Genomic DNA, 22,595 nt, shown 5'->3' with positions numbered 1-22,595 from the left:
GGAGTTATATAAATGTTTAATTATGATGAACAAAATATTGATTCAGTTGTCTACATGGTGCACTGCTAAGTTTGAGGAGGTATTTGTGAATACTTACCAAGGTCTATTATTAAAATCATTTTTGTTCATCTGAAAGGGAAAAAAAAAAACCACCAAAAAACAGAAATATAAGAGGTTTATATACAAACTGAAATGAAAACTGCTAGCGTTTTATTTATTTGTTTATTTATTTATTTATTTTAATCACAAGAGTCTAGGAATTAAGAAGAATAGTTATTGTTACTGCTCTGCATCTTGTAGGATCAGACTTCTGGTTTGCCTTCTGACTTCACACAGCTGTTTGCAAAAAGACAAGGGAAATCATTTAGCAAAAGGAAGAATCTGAAGCTATCTGTTTGTTCTAAAGCATCTGAACACAAATTATCATTAAATAGAAAACTTGAGCTCTAAATTTAGATTCCTGGTAGGAAGAGGAGAGTAATTTCTATGGCTGATACTTCTGGAAACACAGGAGCTAAAATAACATCTTCACAACCATGATGAAGCACCAGTAACAGCATGTATTGGCTTTTCTCAGAGAATTTAAAAAAAGGCAGGTATGTGAAGGTGATCTCACTGAATTCCTCTGATCTCTTCTGTTTCATGCATTTGTGGACAGTGGGAGCACAGTTCATAAAACTCCAGTATCCTGGATCTGGCACCCAAGAGCTAGCTTGTACTTTAGGATTACATCCAAAGTTTACATTAGTCTTTATTTGATACCAGTAACCCTGTATCTGCCATTCCTGGTCTGTGTTTATTAGAAATATTTGGGGTTTGGTTTTGTTTAGTAGTTTAGTAGTTTTGTTTCATATAGGAAGACTTATAGTAGTTAAACTGTAGTGTGCAAAGGACTCGTGAAGATTTGGGACACGATTTGATCTCATATTGATGTAAACAAGGAGCTATGACTCCAGGCTCAGAAATTAGACATTCACATCGGTGCTGTTTTCTTTCTTTTTCACAATATTTTCTGACAACGTAAGTTTCAATCTAATGATGCTGTTACTTACCACCATAATCTCTTTTTAATTTGCAGATGGGTTTCTTCCGCCGGAGGTACAAAGAAATTATTGAGGCTGAAAAGAACAGAAAGGAGACCGAAGATAGTTGGGACTGGGTCCAGAAAAATCAGTGAACTGCCCTCGAGAAGGGAAAGCCCAGTCATATGACACGTGCTTGCTTGCCCATAGGTCCTGCTCTCGTATCTTCCATATGTGGAAGAAGGAATCTTCTCCAGATTTTTCGGAGGCCCTGTTGATGCTGTGTCTTTATCACTCTAACAAGCTAGGGAACATATCCTGAGGCAACCACTGTGGCCATATCAGGTGACTGGAGCTATTTACACTTCATTTTAGAGCTGAACTTTGAACTTTGGTAACCAAGCTGCAGTGCAGAGCAATATTTATGAATCCAACTATGTGGTATACCCTCAGGGGAAGACTGTTACCTAAAAATATTTTTTATAAATATAAGCTTTTTATATTGATCATGTCTTTATATTTGTATCGATGTTTTATAGTTTCTATTGAATAGCTATATAGTTCACTCAAGCACTGATATCTGGCTAAATCATTGGGAATGCGTACATGTATATATAAATCCTATTGTACTTTTAAACTTCAGTGGAAGAGAGAAGATTTGCAGATCAAAATAGCTGAAAACCTCATATGCTTAATTCACAATGCTTGGTAATATTGTATATAGACCATTTAATGGCAGTAAGCCAAAATCTTTTGTCTCTTTTTTTGAGTTGAATTTGGTGTCTGATTTATAAACTGAAGAACCTGAAGTGTTATACATATGTGATGTTTTGTATATGAGTCTATCCTTCACTGACCTGAATGGGAAAGAATGAAAATGCTTCCTCAGTGACATGTAGCAAGACTTGTAGCTCACCTTCTATTGCTGAAGAAAGCATGACATGTTTCTATTGGGGAATTTTTCTCTTGCAGTCTCTAGTATTTTAAGAATGGTCCAGGATTTGACAGTTGAGATACCAAAAGGATAAAATTTGGCCAACTACCATGGCATTGACAAATTCCTTGGAATTTAAATTATTTTTTTTTAAATGGAGCCATACAATATTTAATGTTAAGAAGAATGGCTTGTAAGCTACTGGTAAGAGTTGTGAGCTGTTGCTGTAAAAGCAAGTGATCAGTTGATGTAAGCTGTATCTATTATACCTGCCTTGTGAATATTCTACTTGAGTCACAATGTTTATAGCATAGCTTTAGGAGAGATAAGTAGATGTAAGCATTAAAATGTTCTTTGGATCCTGAGATTGCCTTTTTGCATGTTCCTAGAATAGAATGTGCAAGGGGAAATGGCTTTAAACTAGAAGACGGAAAAATGAGGTTAAATGTTAGGAAAAAAATCTTTACTCAGTGTGTGGTGAATTGATGAAACAAGCTGCCCATAGAAGCTGTAGATGCCCCATCCCTGGAGGCATTCAGGACCACACTGAATGAGGCCCTGGGCAGCCTGACCTAGTAGTTGGCAGCCCTGCACGTTGAAGGGCAGTAGAGCTCACTGATCTTTATGGCCCCTTCCAACCTAAGCCATTTTGTGATTCTGTGAGTGCCATTCTTCATCAGGCGTTTTAAGGAAGTTTAGTCAAGATGCAGATGTTACTGAATCTCAGGTTGCCACTTTATTCATTAGCAGTTCCTTATAAAATCAGTTGTCGAATTGGAAAACACGGAATTGTAATTAATTCAGCCATGTATCTTCAAAAAAAAAAAGTCTTGGGTTTCTGAATAGAAACAGTAAGTCTCTATGGGGCTTGGTTTTAGATTCTACTTGTGCTTTGCACCTTGTGTAAATAAAAATTGTAGTGTTGGTATAAAATTAATATAAGGGAAAGAATGATGAAGCTGTATAGTAGTAGATGAGAGAATAAAAGGAATGAATGGTAGCAGGATCTGTCTCCTTGCATTAGGGTGATGTAAGAGAACTGCTGGAAGTTTGCAAACCTGAATGCAGAAGTCTGTTTGAGAACATGCCTTATCCTTGCTCTTCCTTGTAAATGCATTACAGTTTCATATTTAAAAAAATTAACCTGTTTCCTGTTTGTTCCTCCCACTCTCCTAGTGGCATTAAGTGCCTGCTATTACTACAGTATTGATCAGTGTTTGTTAATTTAACTATCTGCACCAATTAGGCAGGAAATGGTTTTTAAGTGAATGAAGAGTATTGATTCAGTGTTTGGGAAAAAAAGCCAACAACTTTTAGTCTATTTGATTATCTTCCCTAAAAAAATCATTGTTGATTTGAAAGATTTGGTCTTGCAAGTTATCATTTAAGATAGCATCTGAAAACAATCCAGCCGTGACCACATGTAGTAGATTGCATCAGAGTGCAGAAACAGAAGGCTGAAGCCCTCTGGCAGCCCTATTGCATTAGTGACTGTTGAATTCCTTCCAGTACGACTCTTCTGACATCACTTAGATTTACTGGGTGTATTTAAGCCTAATACATCTATTTTTCTACTGTTAAAATACCTAGCAATGCCAGATAAAAGTTAGACGTGAAATTCATTAATTAGTATGAATTAAGTAAGCAATTGCTTAAATATATACAGAAGAGCAAATAATGAGTCCACTTATTTAGCTGTAAGAATTTTTTCTATCTGTCCTCTCTAAAACTGAGTTTAAAAAAAAAAACCATGACAGATGTAAAAGTAGATTTATTGAAAACAGAGTTAAAGGGACAAGAAAAACTAATAATGAATTTAAACTGATGAAGAGGTTTTACCCAAAGAATGAGGAAATTCCCTTGGAAAAGTTGAAAATCCTCCATTGCGTTTTCACTCTTTAAACAACAACTGAACAATAGAAATGCCGAACAACAGACATGCTGAAAATATTTCATTTTTGTATTTTAAGAGTCAAGAGTAGCTTTTTCTTTGAAAGATCTTTTGACCATATATAAAGTATATGAAGAAGACAGTTAAAAACTGTGCAGTATCTGTTACTGATCCAACACAAGTCCCCACTAGATGAAAATCAAGACACTGGCCTGATTACTGAAATATTCTTGAAATAATCCACAAATTCTTATCATCACTGTTAGCTTCCCAGTAGTTCTGTTGACACAGTTGCTTTTGTTTTTGTATGTGTAATCTTTATAATAATTCTTTCATTTTTCAAATTCCAGCGTAGCTCTTTGCTTTGTTCCAGTTAAGATAGATTTGACAATGAAACATATCAATACTAATATTAAAATCCTGTAGATAGACCTTTCCACTCCTAAAAGAAACAGAGAAAAACACAAACAAACCAAAGAACCCACTAATAGTTGGTTGCAATTCCAGAAATCTTACGAAAATGGAGTGTAATTCAAGAATGTATCGAAAATTGTTGTGCTATGGTTCAGCTGGTTTTGTTTTGTTTTGTTTTTAATCTTTGGAAATAGCTTGTAGGGCTCTGGAAGTTGCCATGTGTCAGCCACTGGTTGAGTCCCTTTGTGCTGTGATGCTCACCTGGCAGAGCTGGAAGTCATTGTTTAGGTTCTCTCCAGTTAATTCAGTTAGGGACTGAGTCATCAGTTGTCTTGGACAACTTCATTTGAAGGTTTGCTGAGTAGTCATTAGTTTTGGTTTTGTTCTCGTCCTACTAAGAGTTCACTTTGTGCTGGCTCTAAGCTGCACAGGTGGAAGCTCATTTCAAACATGTAAGCTAGCACCTGAGAGATCTTTTGTTTAAGCTCTAAAGCCATTGGTAGAATGTTTTCTTACCAGCAGTAACCTTGATGTTCTCCTAGGGCAGGAAGAAAGTAATGTCAGAAAAATACGATTAGGAAGAACAGAAAAAAAATGTTAAGGAAGAAGTCACTTAACACAAAGCTGTTGCAAGTCCATTCACTTTCCATCTTGCAAGATGGAATTCAAAAAGGAAATTGCAATTCTTGCAGAGTCTTGGTCATCCACAGCACCAGGATGAATTTTATTTCCCAAGAGCTGAGATTTTACACAGCATGCTTTGTGAGCATTTCGTTTGGAAACTGAAGGTCTTCTGTTGGAAGTTTTTACTCCTGGAGGTGAATCCCCGTCAGTTCCTCCCAAGCAACAAAAGGGCTCATGTGTTCTGAGGCAGCCGTTGATATGCCATGGTACCTGGCCATTATTGCTAATACAAGGAGTAGGTATGTTTTTCTGAATAAACCTTGGTTTTAATTTACTCAAATGCAATTAGGAAATCACTTGCATTATCTGAGAGAGAAATTGGGACTGTTGTGAAGTCAGTGCCCGTTACCCGGTCCTTTCAGAGTGAAAAACTCTTTTTTGCAAAGCCTAAAATACCAGATAAGAACAACCCTTTCTAACTCGTTGCATGAATAGGAAGGAAGCTCCCTTCATGTCAGTGAAGTGCAAGTAATTTAGCTTGCTGAAAGCAACAGTTGCACGAAGATTGTGTTTGGCAATATTTAGTACTGACTTTCTTGAATGTCTTCTCTTTATAGGCACATTTTGGAGTCTTGCACAAGTTTCAAGCCTAATATCCGTGTGATGTGGGAATGTGTAACATTGCTTTCTCTAAAGGATTAACAGAGTCATAGAACTAATTTCTGTGTTTGTCCAAATCCATGCAGATGCTACAGTTTCTTGAATATAAATAAAAGCAGGATTTGGTTCACATGCTGTACATTGATTAAACTGGGGTGAAGACTGTAACGACTTCTGGAGTGTGGTCTGCACATGCAGTAGGGTACCCACATCATCGTCACTCCTTTTTCTTAGAATGTCACTCCTTATATATTGTAAAATTCTGTATTTCTTTTTTTGTGAACTTGTGGTTGGAAGAATGTGTTCACTCTTATTGATGTCACCTGTATTTAGAAGCTCGGGATCACCTGTATTCGAATTCACTTGCACTGTTTTGGAAATGTCAGGTTTACGGAAATACAACTTTTTGGAATAAAAAGTGGCTGCAAAATTATCCTGGTAATGCCATCTTGTCACTTACTGTCCTTGTCCAGCTCAAGTATTTTTTCTGTCAGTAGGGTGTGACATTTTCACGTGTACGTTTGCATTAAATGGTGTGCACATGTGCTCATCTGCTTGTGGTTAGTGGACATCTTCTGTCATTCAAAAACTTGCATCAAAACAAGGTGTGTGGAAACGAAGAATCCATCTGTGTGACTTTGAATTCTCTTTCTACCCGTACGAATTAGGATGAACACAAAGTTACTTCTTTAGACTGTTTCTTTCTGCAAGGATTTGTGTTTCACAAGCAGCTAAGTCATACATTTGAAAGATTTTCTTCCACACCATTCATCCCCATGCTTACCCTATCAAAGGGGTGAGGAGCTGGTGAGAAGCTATACAAACAAGCTGATCTCTTTTCTATGGCTGTAAGGTCTCCCTGACAGTAGGTATTTCTGACACCTGTTGAGAAGTTCTGTCAGTGTTTTCTCATCATTCTCATTCATCATTCATCATTGTTGGTTTGTTTTTTTGTGTGTGTGGAGTCTCTCTACATAAGTTCCTAGATGTTCTCCAGCCATAAAGAAGTCACTTGTTTCCTCAGCATGATGCTGACAGCCAAGTAACCGAGAACAGACAGAGCAAGGCTGGGCCCTAAGCTGTGGTTCGGCACATGGGTGCTAGTGATCTCACTAACATCTGTCAACCTATCTGGTACAGCTACAGATGGTTCCCTGGTGGGGGTTGGTAAAAAAGAGGGACTTATAAAATTAACAGAAGATGACGCAGCTGCCACTGGTAACTCACATCTGAGGAAATATCACTGCATCGGATTAAAAAAAATAAATTGACGTGCAAAAGCTTTAAAAATGGACAACGAGGTGGAAATTGTCATCAAAGCTGGGAATTTCCTAAAGTCCGTGGGACTGAATCATCACCAATTCTAGGAGTTCCTTAAAAGTCCGCATGCTGGTTAAGGGGATTCGTTTACTCTTCCGAAGGAAGGTAGCCAAGTTGGGGTAAAATACTAAAAAGAGTTTATGATTTGCAATGTGAAATCAAGTCCTCTATGAAATCAAAAGGAAATACTGAGCCAGAAGGTGAATATTAGAAATGGTTCACAGATGCAGCATTTTGGGTGAATTTGATCATTCATTTAAACAAGTTAAACATGCATCTTCAAGGTGTGAATGTCTCATTGCCAGACCTTTATAAGCTCTATGTGACCAGAGAGAAATACCCCTCCATTCAAAGTCACGCTTTATTCATGTCATCACTTCTTGACAGTGCATACATTTGTGAACAATTACTGTCAAGGATGAAGAACAGAAAGAATAATATTCCATCAAAAATCTCTGACAAACACCTTGAGAGCTCTCTGAGAATGGCAGGCACTGCCACTGAAGCATGGTGATGCACTAGTTTGGCAAAAAACAGCGTCAAACTTCTCACTAGTTCTATGTTTTTGTTGCTCCTCCTTTTTATGCTTTAATAAAAAATACATACAAAATAAGTCGTGTTTTAGCGACATTAGTGCCTTTTTGTTACAGTGCAGCCCCTGTGCTGTGGAAGCATGGAAGCAAGCAATAACTACCTTGTCTGAGGAAAGAGCATTGCAGAGCTGGTGCTGCCCTCTGTGGGGCTCATTCGCCTTCTTGCTTCGCAGTGAGCAGAGAACACTGGTCTGGTGCACTGCATGATTCTGTGTGCCACTGAGGACCCAAGTGGCTTTCAGGAACCTCTTAGGACTTCCACGGCATAGTAGCTTTGCTTTAGAAAATGATGATGTTTCAAAACCAAAAGCTTTTCCTGATTTATTTCTGCGAGTTTTGCCAAGAAGGAAAAAACTAGACCAAAACGAGATCAAACTCAAGGAAAGGAGAATGTTCTTTTGGCACGGAAAAAAAAAAGCTCATTTGGTATGTGCTGCTCAGCCAGGGCCTGGAGCTGGAGCAACGTTTTGCTGCCTGCCGCGCTGGCCGTTGGCCTGCTCTAGGACTGGGGTAACAGGGGCTCCTCTGAGAGAGCTTCTCCATTTAATATATAAACCCAAAGTGAAAGGAACATGTGTCATTTCCCCAAATCTTTTGTGTCTGTTGGGATGGATAGTTGCCTAGGTAATGTGCTTTGCTTTTGATTAAAATTTTTAGTGCCAGAATGAGAAAAGGAAACGTTGTGAGGGTCATTAAATATGCAAACCAGATCTCACGCTCCCCTCACCCTGGTTGATTTGCTACTAGAATTAAAATGCTAAGACAAAAGCACCTAGGTTGTGAAGACTGAGCTGCACAAATGGATTTATAGTTATATGGCTGCCCACTCCTGTACGTACCAAGAGAAAACACATCCGAGGTTCAGTTTAAATAGCTGCAAATGGAGATATTTCTTCCTAAGTATTTTTGACAGAAGAGAAGTGAAATAGAAGGGGAAAAATGAATCATCTTAACAAAGCAGTGATGGAAATTAGTTTTTCATAGCCATGCTATAATTTCCTGTGACTACCTAAAAAGATCTATTCATGAATTTCCAGTACATTTCTTCTTTGTTTTTTTGTGTAGTTACTGCCATTTTAATGTTTGAACTTGTAGATGTGCAATGCCTTCATAAGTTAACCAGCAGCTCAACTGCTGTGAAGAATCAGAAATTAATGAAGTATGTAGAAACCCTGAGCAGAAAGTTCCCTGCTGCAGACATATTCAGATGCTATGAACTGACTTTCAGGAAATTATTCTAGATTTATACTAACACAAGTGAGAAGGGACTCAAACAGCCTCCCATGAAGCTGAAGGGCACACATCATGAGACAAGCTTTGCACTAATCTGTGAAAGTGGTAATGTACAGTTATTTCTGTCATTGAAACGCTATTCCTCTGGGTTTGATGTCTGAGAGCTGTGTAATTCAATCCTAATGATGCTGCTCCGTGCCATATTCAGGAAGAGAAAAAGAACTGTAAGGAAAATAGCGATCACTTCATCCAGCAGAGAGAGCACTTCATGGAAAGGGTGCGCCCTGTCCTATACCACATGCTCAATGGAGATGAGGTAGCTGAGAATTGAATAGGATTTGCCCCCTTACCTTTATTGAACTTGAGAGCTCAGGCTGGCGACTGGAATTCCTACTGCAAATTTAGGCAGATTTTACTTTTAGGAAAATGACACCTGCTCAGTGTTAAGTCCAGGAAGCTAATGTACAGTCTGTTGGAAGATGAATGAGAGGTGCTGCGAGAGTGAATCATAGAACCACGGGACAGAGTTTTTTTCTCAACCCACTGCTGCTGGGTCAAATCACAACAGCTTCGTAAGTGTTAATTATCCTTTTCTCTCATTCTGTCTGAATAGGAAGGCTAACTTCAATTTAATTCATTTTTTTTTCCGATTAGTTTGAAATGTGTCATTTTTCTTTCAGACCTGGAGAAAGGCTTGGCCTTCTGAAAACACAGCAGTTTCTCCAATTTTATACAAGGTTTTAAGGACTGCAGGAGGGTTTTGGGCACTGTGGTCCTCTACTCAGTTTCCTTTTTGTCCAGCTCAACCACCAGTTGAAATGTACCCTATGAAATCACTAATAAATGTGAAATATGAAGAAGATAGATACAAATAGACATGTGCATATGGCTGAGGCTTTTTCTGAAAGCAGACAGATCGTGCAGAAAGGCAAAGACTGCCAATGCCTCAACCCTTCAGAATAATGTAAACATTTTGTTTGGAAATTCTGAAATGTAATTAGGAGCATGGGATTGGAAGGACCTCAAGTTCAGTCTCCTATTTTCATTGGCGAATATTCCATATATTTCTTTTCATAAACTAACTGAACCAGATCCAGTCAAACCACTTACATTTCTTTTTCTTGTTATTCTTGCTAAAGAACTCTTCTAGCACCTCATTTTGATGCTGCTGTTAATAGTCATTTTCATCCCAATTTGTTCCCATGCTAATAGTCTTTTAACTTAATTGTTCTCTTCCCTCCTTTCTCTTCTGAGTTGATCTTTCTTGCTCATGGGTGATCATGAGAAGACACCATTTTCTAGGTAGGATATTAGATGCCTTGTCCATTGCTTGGCTTCGGAGTGGCTGCTCTCTATGAGGTGTCTTGATCAACAAGGGACACTGAAGACTCAAGCACAAGAGGCCTTTCTCAAGAGATTTGTTTTGAAGAGTCTGGAACTCAAGCATATTGATTTAAATGAGTATTTTCATCAGAGGATTCCCACCTAGCACTGGTCACTTGCAAGGTCACCAAAGGAAAGGAAAAAGTCTTTTACTCTGAGAGTGGTGAGGCACTGGCACAGGTTGCCTTGAGATGTGATGGATGCCTCATCCATGGAGAATTTCAAGACAAGGCTGGATGGGGTTTTGAGCAACCTGATCTACCTGTGGATGTTCCTGTTCATTGCAGGAGAGTTGGACTAGATGGCCTTTAAAGGTCCCTTCCAACTCTAAGGATTCTGTGATTCTGTGATTCGAAGCATTCATTGGTCTTACTTATGCTTTCTATCTTTCTGTAGCTGTGCTCTTAAAGCATTATTAATTATTGATTAGTTACTTAAGCAATGCGTATAGATTGCAAAAAATGCTCTGAGATGGTGTAGACATTGACAATTAAGGGGCCAGGTCGGTGTTCAGATGTTGAGTATCTTTAAGTTCATACCCACACAGCTCTACGGTACTGATGTGCCAAAATCACGCTTAGTAAGTATTCATTTAAGATCTGCTTTTGTGTAATAGGATTGAGACATGAGCACATCACCTGTATGACAGGTTTCTCTTTGTCTCTCTGAGTGCAGGGCTTATTTGCCTTCAGTAAGCACTGCAAGTGTATTTTAGATGATTTATTTTGTTATTTTTTTTTTACTAGAATAGCTGTCATGTACTTGTGAGTGCTGACATACCACACAGATAACATAGTCTTGCAAGAGGATAATAAAACCTTACTGGTGTTTGCAAAAATAATGACTTATTTTGATTACAGGTAGCAACAGCTGACACATTATGAAAGGGACAGCTTATGGAGACCAAGCAGTGGATGTTGGCACAGTGAGGTGGTGGGTGGTTTGTTTCAGCAGTGATGACAGCAGCACTAGGTGATCTGCACTGGTGCAGATTTTTACAAGTGCAGCATGCAGGCTTGTGTTCATCAGTGGTGAAAATGTGTAGCTAATGGTGCTGACTACATTGAAAAACAGTTATGTAGCTGAGAATTTGCTCTATCAAATAGTGCTGTTTTAGTTTTAGTGTTTAGTGCTCTTAGTATCTGTTGTAGTTTCCATGCAGATAAATAGCAGGCACTATTCTCAGAGCAACCTATGTATTTATTATGTTTATAGCTGTAAATTTTGGAGAAATCACTGTAAAGCCTGGCAGAGTGAATTCTAGATGGGTTAAGTTTTGTTTTTTTTTTTCTAATGATACAGCATCCTACTTCTCTCATGAAAACATGATGAATGCACCTTTATTTTGGCTGAATGTATCCAGTGTATATATGCATAAACTGGGACAATTTTGGGGTGTTGCTGATACATAGGAAAATACTCAGACTTTACCTCAGTGATTTTGCTTTCAATGGCATATGAACTTCCACAGAGAAGAAAAATCCCCAAATGATTATTGAAAGGAAATATAGAAAACTTATCACATCTCAATCAGGAACTCACAGTGCCTTACACAGCGGAGGCAGGACATCTGGGGAAATGCTACTCCCCATACCACCTCCTCTTTTTCCTTAGTGTCTGCTCCCCAGAGAGTGTTGAGGGCAGGCACTTGTATATCCTCGTGCTTTCAAGGCACCTCCATCAGCAAAGGAATCCTCCAGTTGAGCTATGCACCAAAAAACTGCTTTGGCTTCCTGAAGGAGTTCTTGTTGCTGTTTCAATGGTTGAAATAAACAAAAACAAGTAAGTAAGTAAATAAATCTACACTTCCTTATAAGTAGAAAAGAAATCCCCGCAGAATTCAAATGTCATTTCAGGCAGAATGATAGGATGGGAGCGATAGCAAGAAGGAAGACCAGTTTTATATATATGTTCCTTTGTGTCTTACCTTTTCCAGCTAAAGAGTAAATTATTCTAACAGTTCTTCCACCTCCCCCCAGAATATTTGCAAAGAAAATCTTTATTTCATACTAAAGATCTGAAAGCCTCCCAAAATCTAAAATCTCAGGTGTTCCATATAGATACTGTCAATACCCAACTTCCCAATACCATCTCAAAGCTCACACAGATGATGCCAGAACATTCTGTTTCCGTCATTTAAAGGTTTTGCTCCTTCTGGCATAGATCTTTATAGTTTGTTTTACTGTCTAACATCCTCCCATCATACAGCAGAAAGAAAATACCTCCTGCCTGCCACCCCTACCATATGTTACTGCTACAAAACATTTCAGGTAGTTCCCAGAGGAAAATTGTCCTTCAGACGCCAATCAACAATATTAATAACCAGAACACAACAAATTCTACTTTGCTTAGCTCATCCTGAAAGCTAAAAGGCTAGTTGGGAATGTGACTGTGTGTGTACATAATGAACACCAAAGAACTGTAATTCAAAATTGAAATTTGAACCTCAAAATAGCAGGTGGTGGCCTCTGCTTCCATACCTTGCACCAACCACATCATGTGAAGTGCAAACAAATGTTTACACTTTGTTTTCCCATTTGTTCTGTGCTGGAATGAGAGCTCTGCAGGATTAAGTCCTCTCATCCAGTAGAATCTAAAAGCACTGCCAGTCTTTGGTTGGGTGTTGCCAGAGCAAGCATTCGAGCACTGAAATAATGAGAGGTGCTATGGGAATGTAAAGCCAGATCCTACTTTTACATGTGAGTAGAATTTCAGCAGGACTGTCAGCATTGCAGTGGATACATGTGGACTGTTGCAATGCACAAGAGAAGTTATGGCTTGAGCGATAATAAATTTAGTGCTGGTGATTTTTTTCCAGGAACAATCATCAACTCATTTCGTGTGGGCCACCAATAAATGTTCCATTAAATTAATTACTGATACTGGGAAATTTGAATACGTATGAACATATTAAAGCTGAATGGCTATCTGTCTTCTGAACTGTCATTTGCGTGTTAATAGAATAACAGAATCATGGAATATTATGCAGTTGCCTAGCTGTTCCAAGATCTAAACCCTATTGTGTGAAATAAAATACAAGCTACAAAGCTTCTATAGCATTAGAAGATCCAATAGGATTTTTATCCTTATCCTACCGACTGATCCCAATGATGTAAAACTTCCAGTTCAGAGAAATGTGAAAGTAGAATGAAGCATCAAATTTTGGTTTGGGAAAAGTGACATTTGTCTGCAAATTATTTCAGTATGATAGAGCATCCTCTTTGTCATTCACTTCTGAACACACTCAGAATGATAGCTGCACTTTTAAAGGAGCATAAATTTTGACATCAGACAAGTTTTCATTGCAACTCATATTTATGAGACTGGCCTAAATTGCTCAGTAATCAAATACGTAACTTTGCCAAACAGTGAACCCATGCCCTGTTCAGACAGTGAGGTGCTGTAATTATATTATATAAAAATTATAAGCTGGTTTAATATCATATCTTCTAATGTAATGTTCTCCTCATTTGTCCTGAATTTGAATCCCTAGAGTATTCAAAGCCACCTTGGATAATTAGGATAATCTCCTTAAGTTACTCGTCTCCCACTATGCCTACAGTAATACCACAGAAGTATGTTGCTGTATCACTTAGTGCCATGCCCCTTGTCTTACTGTTTCATTTCCTTCTGTTTTCCTCTATCTGTTTGCTTTATTAACCCAGTGCCCGGGACTACAGAAATCACAGAATCTTTGGGACAGGGATTCTTTCTCCTCTATTTTGGCACATCATCAGATCAGTCTGTGACTTCGCACACTGAATTATGGATTCAGAAAACTTCATGCTACTTGAAATATGGATAGACCTTAAATCCTAGATACAAGAAAAAATAATAAAAAAAAAGAAAATTAAACACTTCTGTTTTCTGAAAAAAAAATAACAACCAGCCAAGCAAACAAACAAAAAGAAAACCAAACCCCAAAACAACCAACAAACCAACACCTTGTTTAATTTAGGTGCTTTCATTCCTTTAGGATGGACACTTCCAACTCACCCATAGTGAAGGTAACTGGAGCAGCCCAGAGATTGTAACTGAGCAGGATTAAGCCCACTGCCTATAAAGCTCATGTAGCTTCCAAGCAATCAAGTAGTGATCAGTTCATCATCATTACAAGCAGTCTGCCTAAGAAAACATGCAGGCTATTGAGGGCAAGATGACTGTAAAATTTTAGATCAGACCAAGTCTAATGTTCACTAATGGACATGAACCATTAGCCTTGCAGCTTCAGCCAACTGTACTGAAAGAGATCCTGGTGACATTTTTGGATAAAGTACATTCGGGACCAAAGATTTTCTTTTGATTTAATGTATTGATTTTATTTTTTTTTTTTAATTGGGAACTAAAGTAGCTGAGGAAAGAAAGAATTTGGAAAGGCTACTGGCAGTGGAAAGGAATGGAGATTGCCCACTGACTCGTCTCAAATACTACTTTCCTAGTTGTTTTTTTTTTGCAGTGTTCAGCAGTGGAATCTCTGAGTGAACATTTTCTCCCCACAAAACTTTATTTGTCTACTTCGCAGTCCAGTGCTAGTGCTGTCAGGCACTACATGCCAAATGAAACATCGAAACTAAATCCGACACCGTATGAACTCCAAAAAAGCCAAGTTTATCTGTACAGACAGCTACTCACTGCTGGTAAGCAGAATAAACAGGAGGCAAAACAAAACATTTTTCTTGCTTTGACTGTTGTATTGTTAGAAAGTGTGATAACATCTTAACAGGGGAAAAAATTTACAATGTTTTCTACCTGTAGGAAGCAAGTAACCTCTGCACCATCGTTACGAGAGGTGACTTGAAAGATACCTGAATGTGCAGAGCAGTGCTCCAGTTCCGCTATTAGATGTAGCATCACATCACAGCAGTAACTCCTTTGATTAATTCTTTCACATGGGAGTGACCTTGGGACAAAAACTTACTACAACTTCATTATTTAACTATGTTGCAATCACTATTCTGAGCAAATGCCTCTGTGCTACTGGCTGCCTTGGGGTTAGTCCTGCCTTTTTTAGTTCTTTTAAACACCACTTTATCATGTTGACTTGCAACAGGCTCCATTATATAAACCAGCTTGGCCAGCACTGAAAGTTACACGCAAAAGCCTGGAAAGAACTTCTTCACTGGCAGCCACTGTGATTTTGGACATTTCAGGCATTTATTGTCTTTGTGTAGACTTCAAAAAGTGCATTAAGAGAAACCCAAGGACGTTGAAAAGCTGTCTGCTCACTGAATTTTCTGAAGTCTTTAAACAGAAATTTCTTTTATTTGTGCCAGACTTCTGTGTCATTAGATACTACCACAGAACGTTTTGCATCTTCCTCATAGCATTTTGGTGAAAGTAGCCCATGCAGCCAGAGGGGACACGCTGCTCTGCTTTCTGTAGTTGGTCCAGGGATGATTCCTCAGGCAATTCCCCACCTTTGTAGCCCAATGAGCAATGGTCGTGCTCACATGTGCAGAGCGTAGGGTTACGGGGTGAAATCTGAATCAGCCTCGCTGCCTTTGCAAAGATCTGCTTGGAAAACAAGCTCAGAGATTTTGGGATAGGAGACTCAGGCAGAGAGCCAGAAGATGCTGCTTCTCCAAAAGTACGCGCCTATGGGAGGGCTGCGTGAGCTCGCTGGGGAGCTGAATGCAACAGAGACATATGAAGGGGGGGATTTAACAACATTCTGAATGCAGTAATGAAAAACTGAGAAAATTAAAGGAGTGCTTGAGAAATTTCCTTGAGAAATTTTACCAGAAGTCATGAATGATTCTCAGAATGGATGTGGGATTGAATCTGGCCTTCTCCTGTGTCTACCATACTCTGCTCAGCTTTGCGAGCTATCGCTATCGATGGATACTCCTTACTTCAGGGGAAGAGGGGAAAAAGGCAATGCTGTGTTTGTGTAGCCAAAAGCAGAAAATGCTTGCATTGAAAAGCAGCCAAAAGCTGGGGAAAAAAACTAGTGAGAGGACAGTGCACTATCTGTACAAGGCTGCATGAATGAAAGCTCAGAACCACGGTACCAAACTGCCCCCAGGACCTGAGCTTAAATAATTCCCCCATAATTAGGGGACCTAGGTACTCCGAGAGCTGCACTGCAGGCAGGTGCGTGTTTCAGGGTGAGCTCCTATTCTCCTGAGATCAGAGATTCTTTGTTGTTGACTTTGGCAGGAGCAGGGACTTAAGCTAAATATTTTATGGTACCATCACATACTATAACGTCTTATAATTCTTGGGGGAAAAATAAGATATTCATTTGTGATGCCATGTGGCAAAGGATATGTCCATATGGCCGTGTTCACAGCAATCAAACAGATAATGCCACTGAATTCAGCAGGCACCATCGCGGCACAGCCCTGCGGAGGCTGCAAGGAAAAAAAATCGTTGATTCAAATGAGGCCAAGATTTCACCTCATGTTTTTAGTGTAGCAAATGTTATTGCAAGCCCACACAGAGCCAGCATGAAGTGCAAATTACCACAGGAATTTGTCATATTCATTACCAACCTAGCATCATTAGTTTATGTGAGTGCAGACAATTAGAAAAGAGGTTTGGGTTTCTTCCTTTGAAAATGTGAATTTTATTAACAAAACGACAAGCTTTCTTTCAATGAAAGAGAGTCGTATGCTGCAGGAAGAGTCATCAATTTTGGGAAAGAGTATAGAGCCAGTGCTGAACAGCAGCACAGCTCCACAGACCAGACAGCAGCAACTCAATTGCCTGTGTACTTGGGAATCGGGTGGAAGAAATATAAATGTGGCTACAGAGATTTTGTTTGCAAAGATGGATTTACTTATACTTTTACAGATGGTTACTGAAGACAGTATGTAGACATTTAGGGGGCAGTGACCATTGTTGTCCATAGATTTGGTTATTTTCATGGAATCATGTCATAGAATCACAAAATGGCCTGGGTTGCAAAGGAGCACAGTGCTCATCCAGTTCCAACCCCCAGCTGTGTGCAGGTCGCCAACCAGCAGCCCAGGCTGCCCAGAGCCACATCCAGCCTGGCCTTGAATGCCTGCAGGGTTGGGGCATCCACAGCCTCCTTGGGCAACCTGTGCCAGTGCCTCACCAGCCTCTGGGTGAAAAACTTCCTCCTCATATCCAACCTAAACCTCCCCTGTCTCAGTTTAAAACCATTCCCCTTGTCCTATCACCATCCACCCTTGCAAACAGCCGTTCCCCTTCCTGTTTATCCGCTCCCTTCAAGCACTGGAAGGCCACCATGAGGTCTCCATGGTGCCCACCATTGATTGCTTTTCATTTCTTTGGTTATATGATCACCTCCACATTTGACAACTGCTCTGACTGAAGTGAAGCTACGCTGCTTACAGCAGGCAGTAGCATTTCTCACAGCAAATGAGTATAGCTGCTAGAGATGCCTCCCTTCCCTTCCTTCACAGGATTCATTTCCACTCTGGCACATTGCTTGGAGCTCGAGTTCGTGTCCGTCTGACTTTTCTGAGTATCAGAAGAGAAATGGTGCAAGCAGTTTTGCACGTGGATATGTAAACACTTTGTGAGTTTAGCAAAACGACACAGGGACAGAACAGCCCCACAAGCACGTAACGCCTGGCTGGCCTCCTGCTGTCCCACCCTTGTACCGTTGGGTCTCGGGTTTTGGCTCGGGTTTTGGCCACACGCAGGGTTAGCAGGAGCCGTCAGTGCGGGTAATCCTATTCTAGAGCGACCTCTCGTGTTATTTTGGCTAACTTCTGTTCATTTTGTTTGTCGTCCAGTTTCCTCGAAGACTAAGGAAACTGCACGGACTTGTTCTGGATGCAGGTTTTGCTCAGTCCCTCCCATTTGCTTGTCGCTCGCTCAACGTGCTGCAGTGCACTGACTCCCTTTCTTCCTGAAATCATCCCAACAGCACTAGCGAGAGGATTTCCCCCCTCTTTTAAATTAATTTTCATGTATATTCACTTCTGTTCGGAGTCTTCACCTTTCAGTGAAATGACCAGATGTCTCAGAAAGCCTGGAGCGATGCTGGCATCAGGAGACTTCGCCCCCATCCTGAGTGACTGCCGACTGAGATGCCAATATGTTCTGGTTTGTAATGGATGATTGATTTGCAAGGCTGTTTTGCTCTGATTCTCCCTTGCTTAAAGAAGCATTGGGCCATGCTTTTTATACCAAGCCAGTCTGCAGCCCTGTGTCCAATAAATCCAGTCATATCCTTCTTCTAACTGCTGTTTTGTTCATGATTGGTATTTTATATTTTTTTGTCTTTTTTTTTTTTTTCTTCCCCAGAATAACATGAAGCTTTAACAGCAGTAAAATTACACAGGGAAAAGTCACCTCAATAGCACTGAATGTAGAAGGACTGCTCATGCTGAAGCAGGTGGACATGGACAGGGCACCACAATTTGTCCACTGTGCAAACCATTCTCCTCTCTTCTTACCCTTCGTATCCAGGCATCTGACACCCAAACCTCACAAGGTTCCGTGAGTCCTGTCTTCAGGCATGCACTGTGGGCAACGCAGTGGGTGAGATGCCTCAGAGCTGGTCCTGCTGGGCTTTAAAGGTGGGCAGCCTCCATGTGTGCTCAAGCATCCATTGCCACATCCAGACAACTGTTTCCCTGTGTATAACCCCTTACCCTGAGAATATTCCCTGCTGAAATATCAGCACACACCTGATCACCTTGGGGAGAAGCCTTCAAGTAACCAGAAAGCCAGAGCCTGGGCTGTAGGGATGGCTGCATTAAGACCGTATGTGGGACTTGGAGCTGTAACTTTCCATTCCCAGTCCCTTGTCCTTTCACTGAGGATTGAAGTGTAGCTTGGTTGAACAATAGGAAAATCAGTAATTTAATCCTTTCCAGTTCCCGGGAGTTTTCTTAATGCCTGCTACAAATTAATTATGCAACTTTTACAAATATCAGGGACTGAGCTCTTAATATCTGATGCAGAGGAGACTGTGCTAAAACATAACCCACCAGCACACATGGTATTCAGCCTTAAAGACTAATATGCTGCTCTGGGGAAAGAAAGGACTCTCAGGACAAACAGGCATCAGATTCTCAATATTTTAGACAGCAAACAGGCTCTTGCTTGAACAACACTCATGAGCAGTTGGCTTTTAGGTGCCAAGGCTATGAATGTTGGATTGCTATTTTGTTTTTCTTACAGGGCTCTGGAAGGAAATCCTTTGGGAAGCAATAGAATGCAGTGACCTACTGTGTCCTTCATACACTAAGGTGAGTTTGAATTTTACCACTGTTTTCAAGGCAAATAGAGTCTGCCTTAATCTTTTTTTTTTTTTTTTTTTTTTTCCCCTTCACTCTGGGATCATCTTCTCACTCAGCTTTTTGAGGAACAAGCATTTTGTGTCAGGTTCATATTTGGAAAGATATACTCAATTTCAAGTATCCGGATGCACTGGGAAGCTCCTCAAAGAGGATTTCAGATGGATCCTCCATAAAATCCTCCACGAGACTCCTTTTGTGTAGAAGAAATAACGCTCTTCATCCAGAACGAGGGAATCCTGCAGATGAACAGCTTACCCCTAGAGGTCACTGCGATCCAGGGATTTCAGTGAGTATCCACAACACGGAGCCGAGCTGGGGCCTGGATCCTGCAGAAGGGAAGTTTGTCTTCACGCTGGCTTGGGTGCTTGGGAAGTCTGTTGGCATTTCATGGCCCTCGTGGCCCTGCTCTCTTTTTCCTCTTTCCATTGCTCTCGCTTGCTCGGAGTTTTAAAGCTTGCCAATGAGAATCCTGGAATTCACTGGCACAGGTTGCCCAAGGAGGCTATGGATGCCCCATCCCTGCAGGCATTCAAGGCCAGGCTGGATGTGGCTCTGGGCAGCCTGGGCTGCTGGTTGGTGACCTGCACACAGCAGGGGGTTGGAACTGGATGAGCACTGTGCTCCTTTGCAACCCAGGCCATTCTGTGATTCTATAAGAACCAGCCGGTAAACCAACAGAGCTCTTCCTTTCCCACCCCCTTTCCCCTCCCCAGTTATTATTATTATTATTACCACCATGACAGTTTCACCATGACAACTTCTAGGTTTCTTCAGAGCAAATTCTTCACAGGAATGAATTTTACTGTGCTGGTCAATTTGGGCTGTGTTTGATTTATCTCTCTGTCATGATTTGCCACTATCTCTGTATTTTTCAGCATATGATTTGAGATTTTTTTTTTGAGTTAACTCTTCCATTTCAGTGCAGCTCTGTGGTAGATGTCAGTGGTAGGTGTATGTTGGAAGCAAGCTGGTTCAGAAGCATCGTGGTGCCTGGTGAACTACTGTCTCGCATTTTGATTTTGAAGGGGAGTAGAGTGGGTCGGTATCGAAATGCCCCGATTGCAGAAAGTCTTTTTCAGGATTTTCCAAGTCTGGTATACATTTTGAAACACCTGTGAAATGTGATCTTCTTCGTCTCGACTCCAGGAAAACAGATATATTTCAAAACAGAAAAAAAAAAAAAAGCTAAAAAAATACTCTTTTTTGACTCCCGCTTTTCACAATATTTTGATCATATTCTGCCCACTGCCCGCTGAATTTTCTCTAAGCAAGTTCTACTGTAACACAAGTGCATGCAGTCAGAGTAAGTGAAAGAAGAGTTGGACGAAACTTCCTCCATAAAAAAACCTTAGAACTTGGAAAAAGATCCGTGGCTTGAAATAAGTGGAGCTGGATAGTCCACGGTCCCTTCTGTATGACATCCACCATCACTGAATAGTGCAGAATTCCACCTTTGCATCATATGGCAAAATATGCAAATTTCTATGAATAATGGATTTAATCCTATTAGAAAAGAGATTAAAAGTAGTTAAACATGTCAACCTTGATTCTGTTCTATGACTTGTTAGCAGAGACAGAAGTATATGCTTATCCAGCTGATGAACTATTGTGGCATCAGCAGCCACGACCCTCCCTTGGGAACCTGCCATATTTGCAAAACCTGGCTGTCGTGCTTTTCCTTATCTCAAATGACTTTCAGTATAGCATCAGCTATCTCATGCTATACGCATGCCCACATGTTTTGGACTGGCCAAGCACTTGGAGGAGAAAACACAAGTGCAGAAAGGATGTGGTGTGCTTTTTGTGCATTGCTTTGCAACTGCTTCTTGGTAAGTCCTTTAGCACTAAATACAAACTCTCTTAATTTCTTAATTGCACGAGATTCAGGCAGCTATGCCTGTAAGCACTGTGTATATGATGTGAGAATGACCAATTACTAACAGAAATATAAAGATCCTGTTAGGACAGCATAAAAATTATCAAAATTGCAGGCGCCGAATTCCTAAAATATCTACTATCTGACCAAATACTTGAAATATCACAGTGGTGTGAAATAGGGCGTACTGTGGAGCACTGCACAGTTGTATGGAAAAACAGAAGAAATGCCACTGCCATAGTTCACAAAATAAAGATACGAATTGAGAAATGAACCAATTATAGGTTCCCTAAATGAGTGGTATATGTTAGTGGAGGGTGGGATACATGCATAACACTTAAAGGAGTGCAAGGACTGAGCTGAGGGATAGAAAGATATGATAATATACAGCTCTGATCTCCTTCTGTTTCTTGCAAGAAAAGAAAAAGGGAAAAAATGTTATTTTTTCAGGTCAAGTGAGGCAAATTGAATGTAGGGCCTGCTCAGAAGAAGGATTTGCAGGCAGCTCAAGCACACAGCGTGTGAGGTGCTCAGGTGGCTACAGTGAAAGTGCTCCCTCTGAAAAGGCTGCAGCTGGTCTGGAGTCCTTCTGAACTGCTTCGTGAGCTCCCCTCTGCTATGTGACTTGACATCAGCATGAGGGAGAGTGGAAAAAACTAAAAATGTGTGTATTGGCACATTGTGTGCTACATGAGTAGTTTGATAATGCATGAATTTACCCCACAGTCAATTATCTAACTATGTAAAAGTTGTTTTATCTTTTTTTTTTTTTTTTTTTTTTTTTGCATTATTTTTTTTTTTAATTTTAATTAAAAAATAGACATATATCTTTAGTTCAGCTGCTTAAGTGGTTGGCGCTTATGGCCCTCCGAAAGATCACTGTTATACTGCAGAAATACCAAATTACTAAAAAGCTACTGAAAGGCCACTCAACCTCAGCGCTTTCTGCCTCTTTCTTTCAATCTTTCCTTCAGCATGGAGTGCTTCACTTTTTGGGAGCTGGGTTTTCTCTGCATGACAGAAATGCTCTTTCCACAGTGTGGGTTTATCAGTTGTCTTCACTGCTTTGCAAACGGTTTTGCTCTCAGCTCTCACAGGAGGTGAGGACCATAACCATTTTTAAAGAGGCCATGGCACAGGTCCTCCCGCAGCCCACCTTGCCTCTGGCTAAGAGGTGTATAACTCAGGAGAACTCTGTGTCCTACTTTCTGGATTTTTCCACTGCTATTTAGTGAGAGAACAGTGTGTTTTATCATTTAGCCACGACATATGATGGGGCGAGGAGATCCAGAGAGATTTCTCAAGGCTGCCAAATTCTATGCAGTTCTGAGAAGGATATTTCTTACCAGTGAGAAGCCCTCCCATTTCTTGCTCCCTTCTCAACACCAAAAATGTATCTG

At 40.3% G+C, this 22,595-nt stretch overlaps 1 protein-coding gene across 1 annotated transcript in view; it reads left to right on the top strand.

The window, feature by feature from the left end:
- Positions 1-5,978, top strand: part of ITGA9 (integrin subunit alpha 9) — a 214,506-nt gene extending 208,528 nt beyond the window's left edge. Inside the window, exon 28 of the mRNA XM_052693234.1 lies at positions 1,079-5,978. Within this exon, the coding sequence (XP_052549194.1) occupies positions 1,079-1,177 (99 nt within the window). The 3' untranslated portion in view covers positions 1,178-5,978. The remainder of the gene's footprint in view (positions 1-1,078) is intronic.
- The last annotated feature ends 16,617 nt before the right edge of the window (positions 5,979-22,595 follow it).

The sequence above is a fragment of the Tympanuchus pallidicinctus genome, unplaced genomic scaffold (assembly GCF_026119805.1).
Source record: "Tympanuchus pallidicinctus isolate F22 unplaced genomic scaffold, pur_lepc_1.0 scaffold3, whole genome shotgun sequence".
NCBI lineage: Eukaryota > Metazoa > Chordata > Aves > Galliformes > Phasianidae > Tympanuchus > Tympanuchus pallidicinctus.
This window is presented reverse-complemented; position numbering and strand designations above follow the sequence as displayed.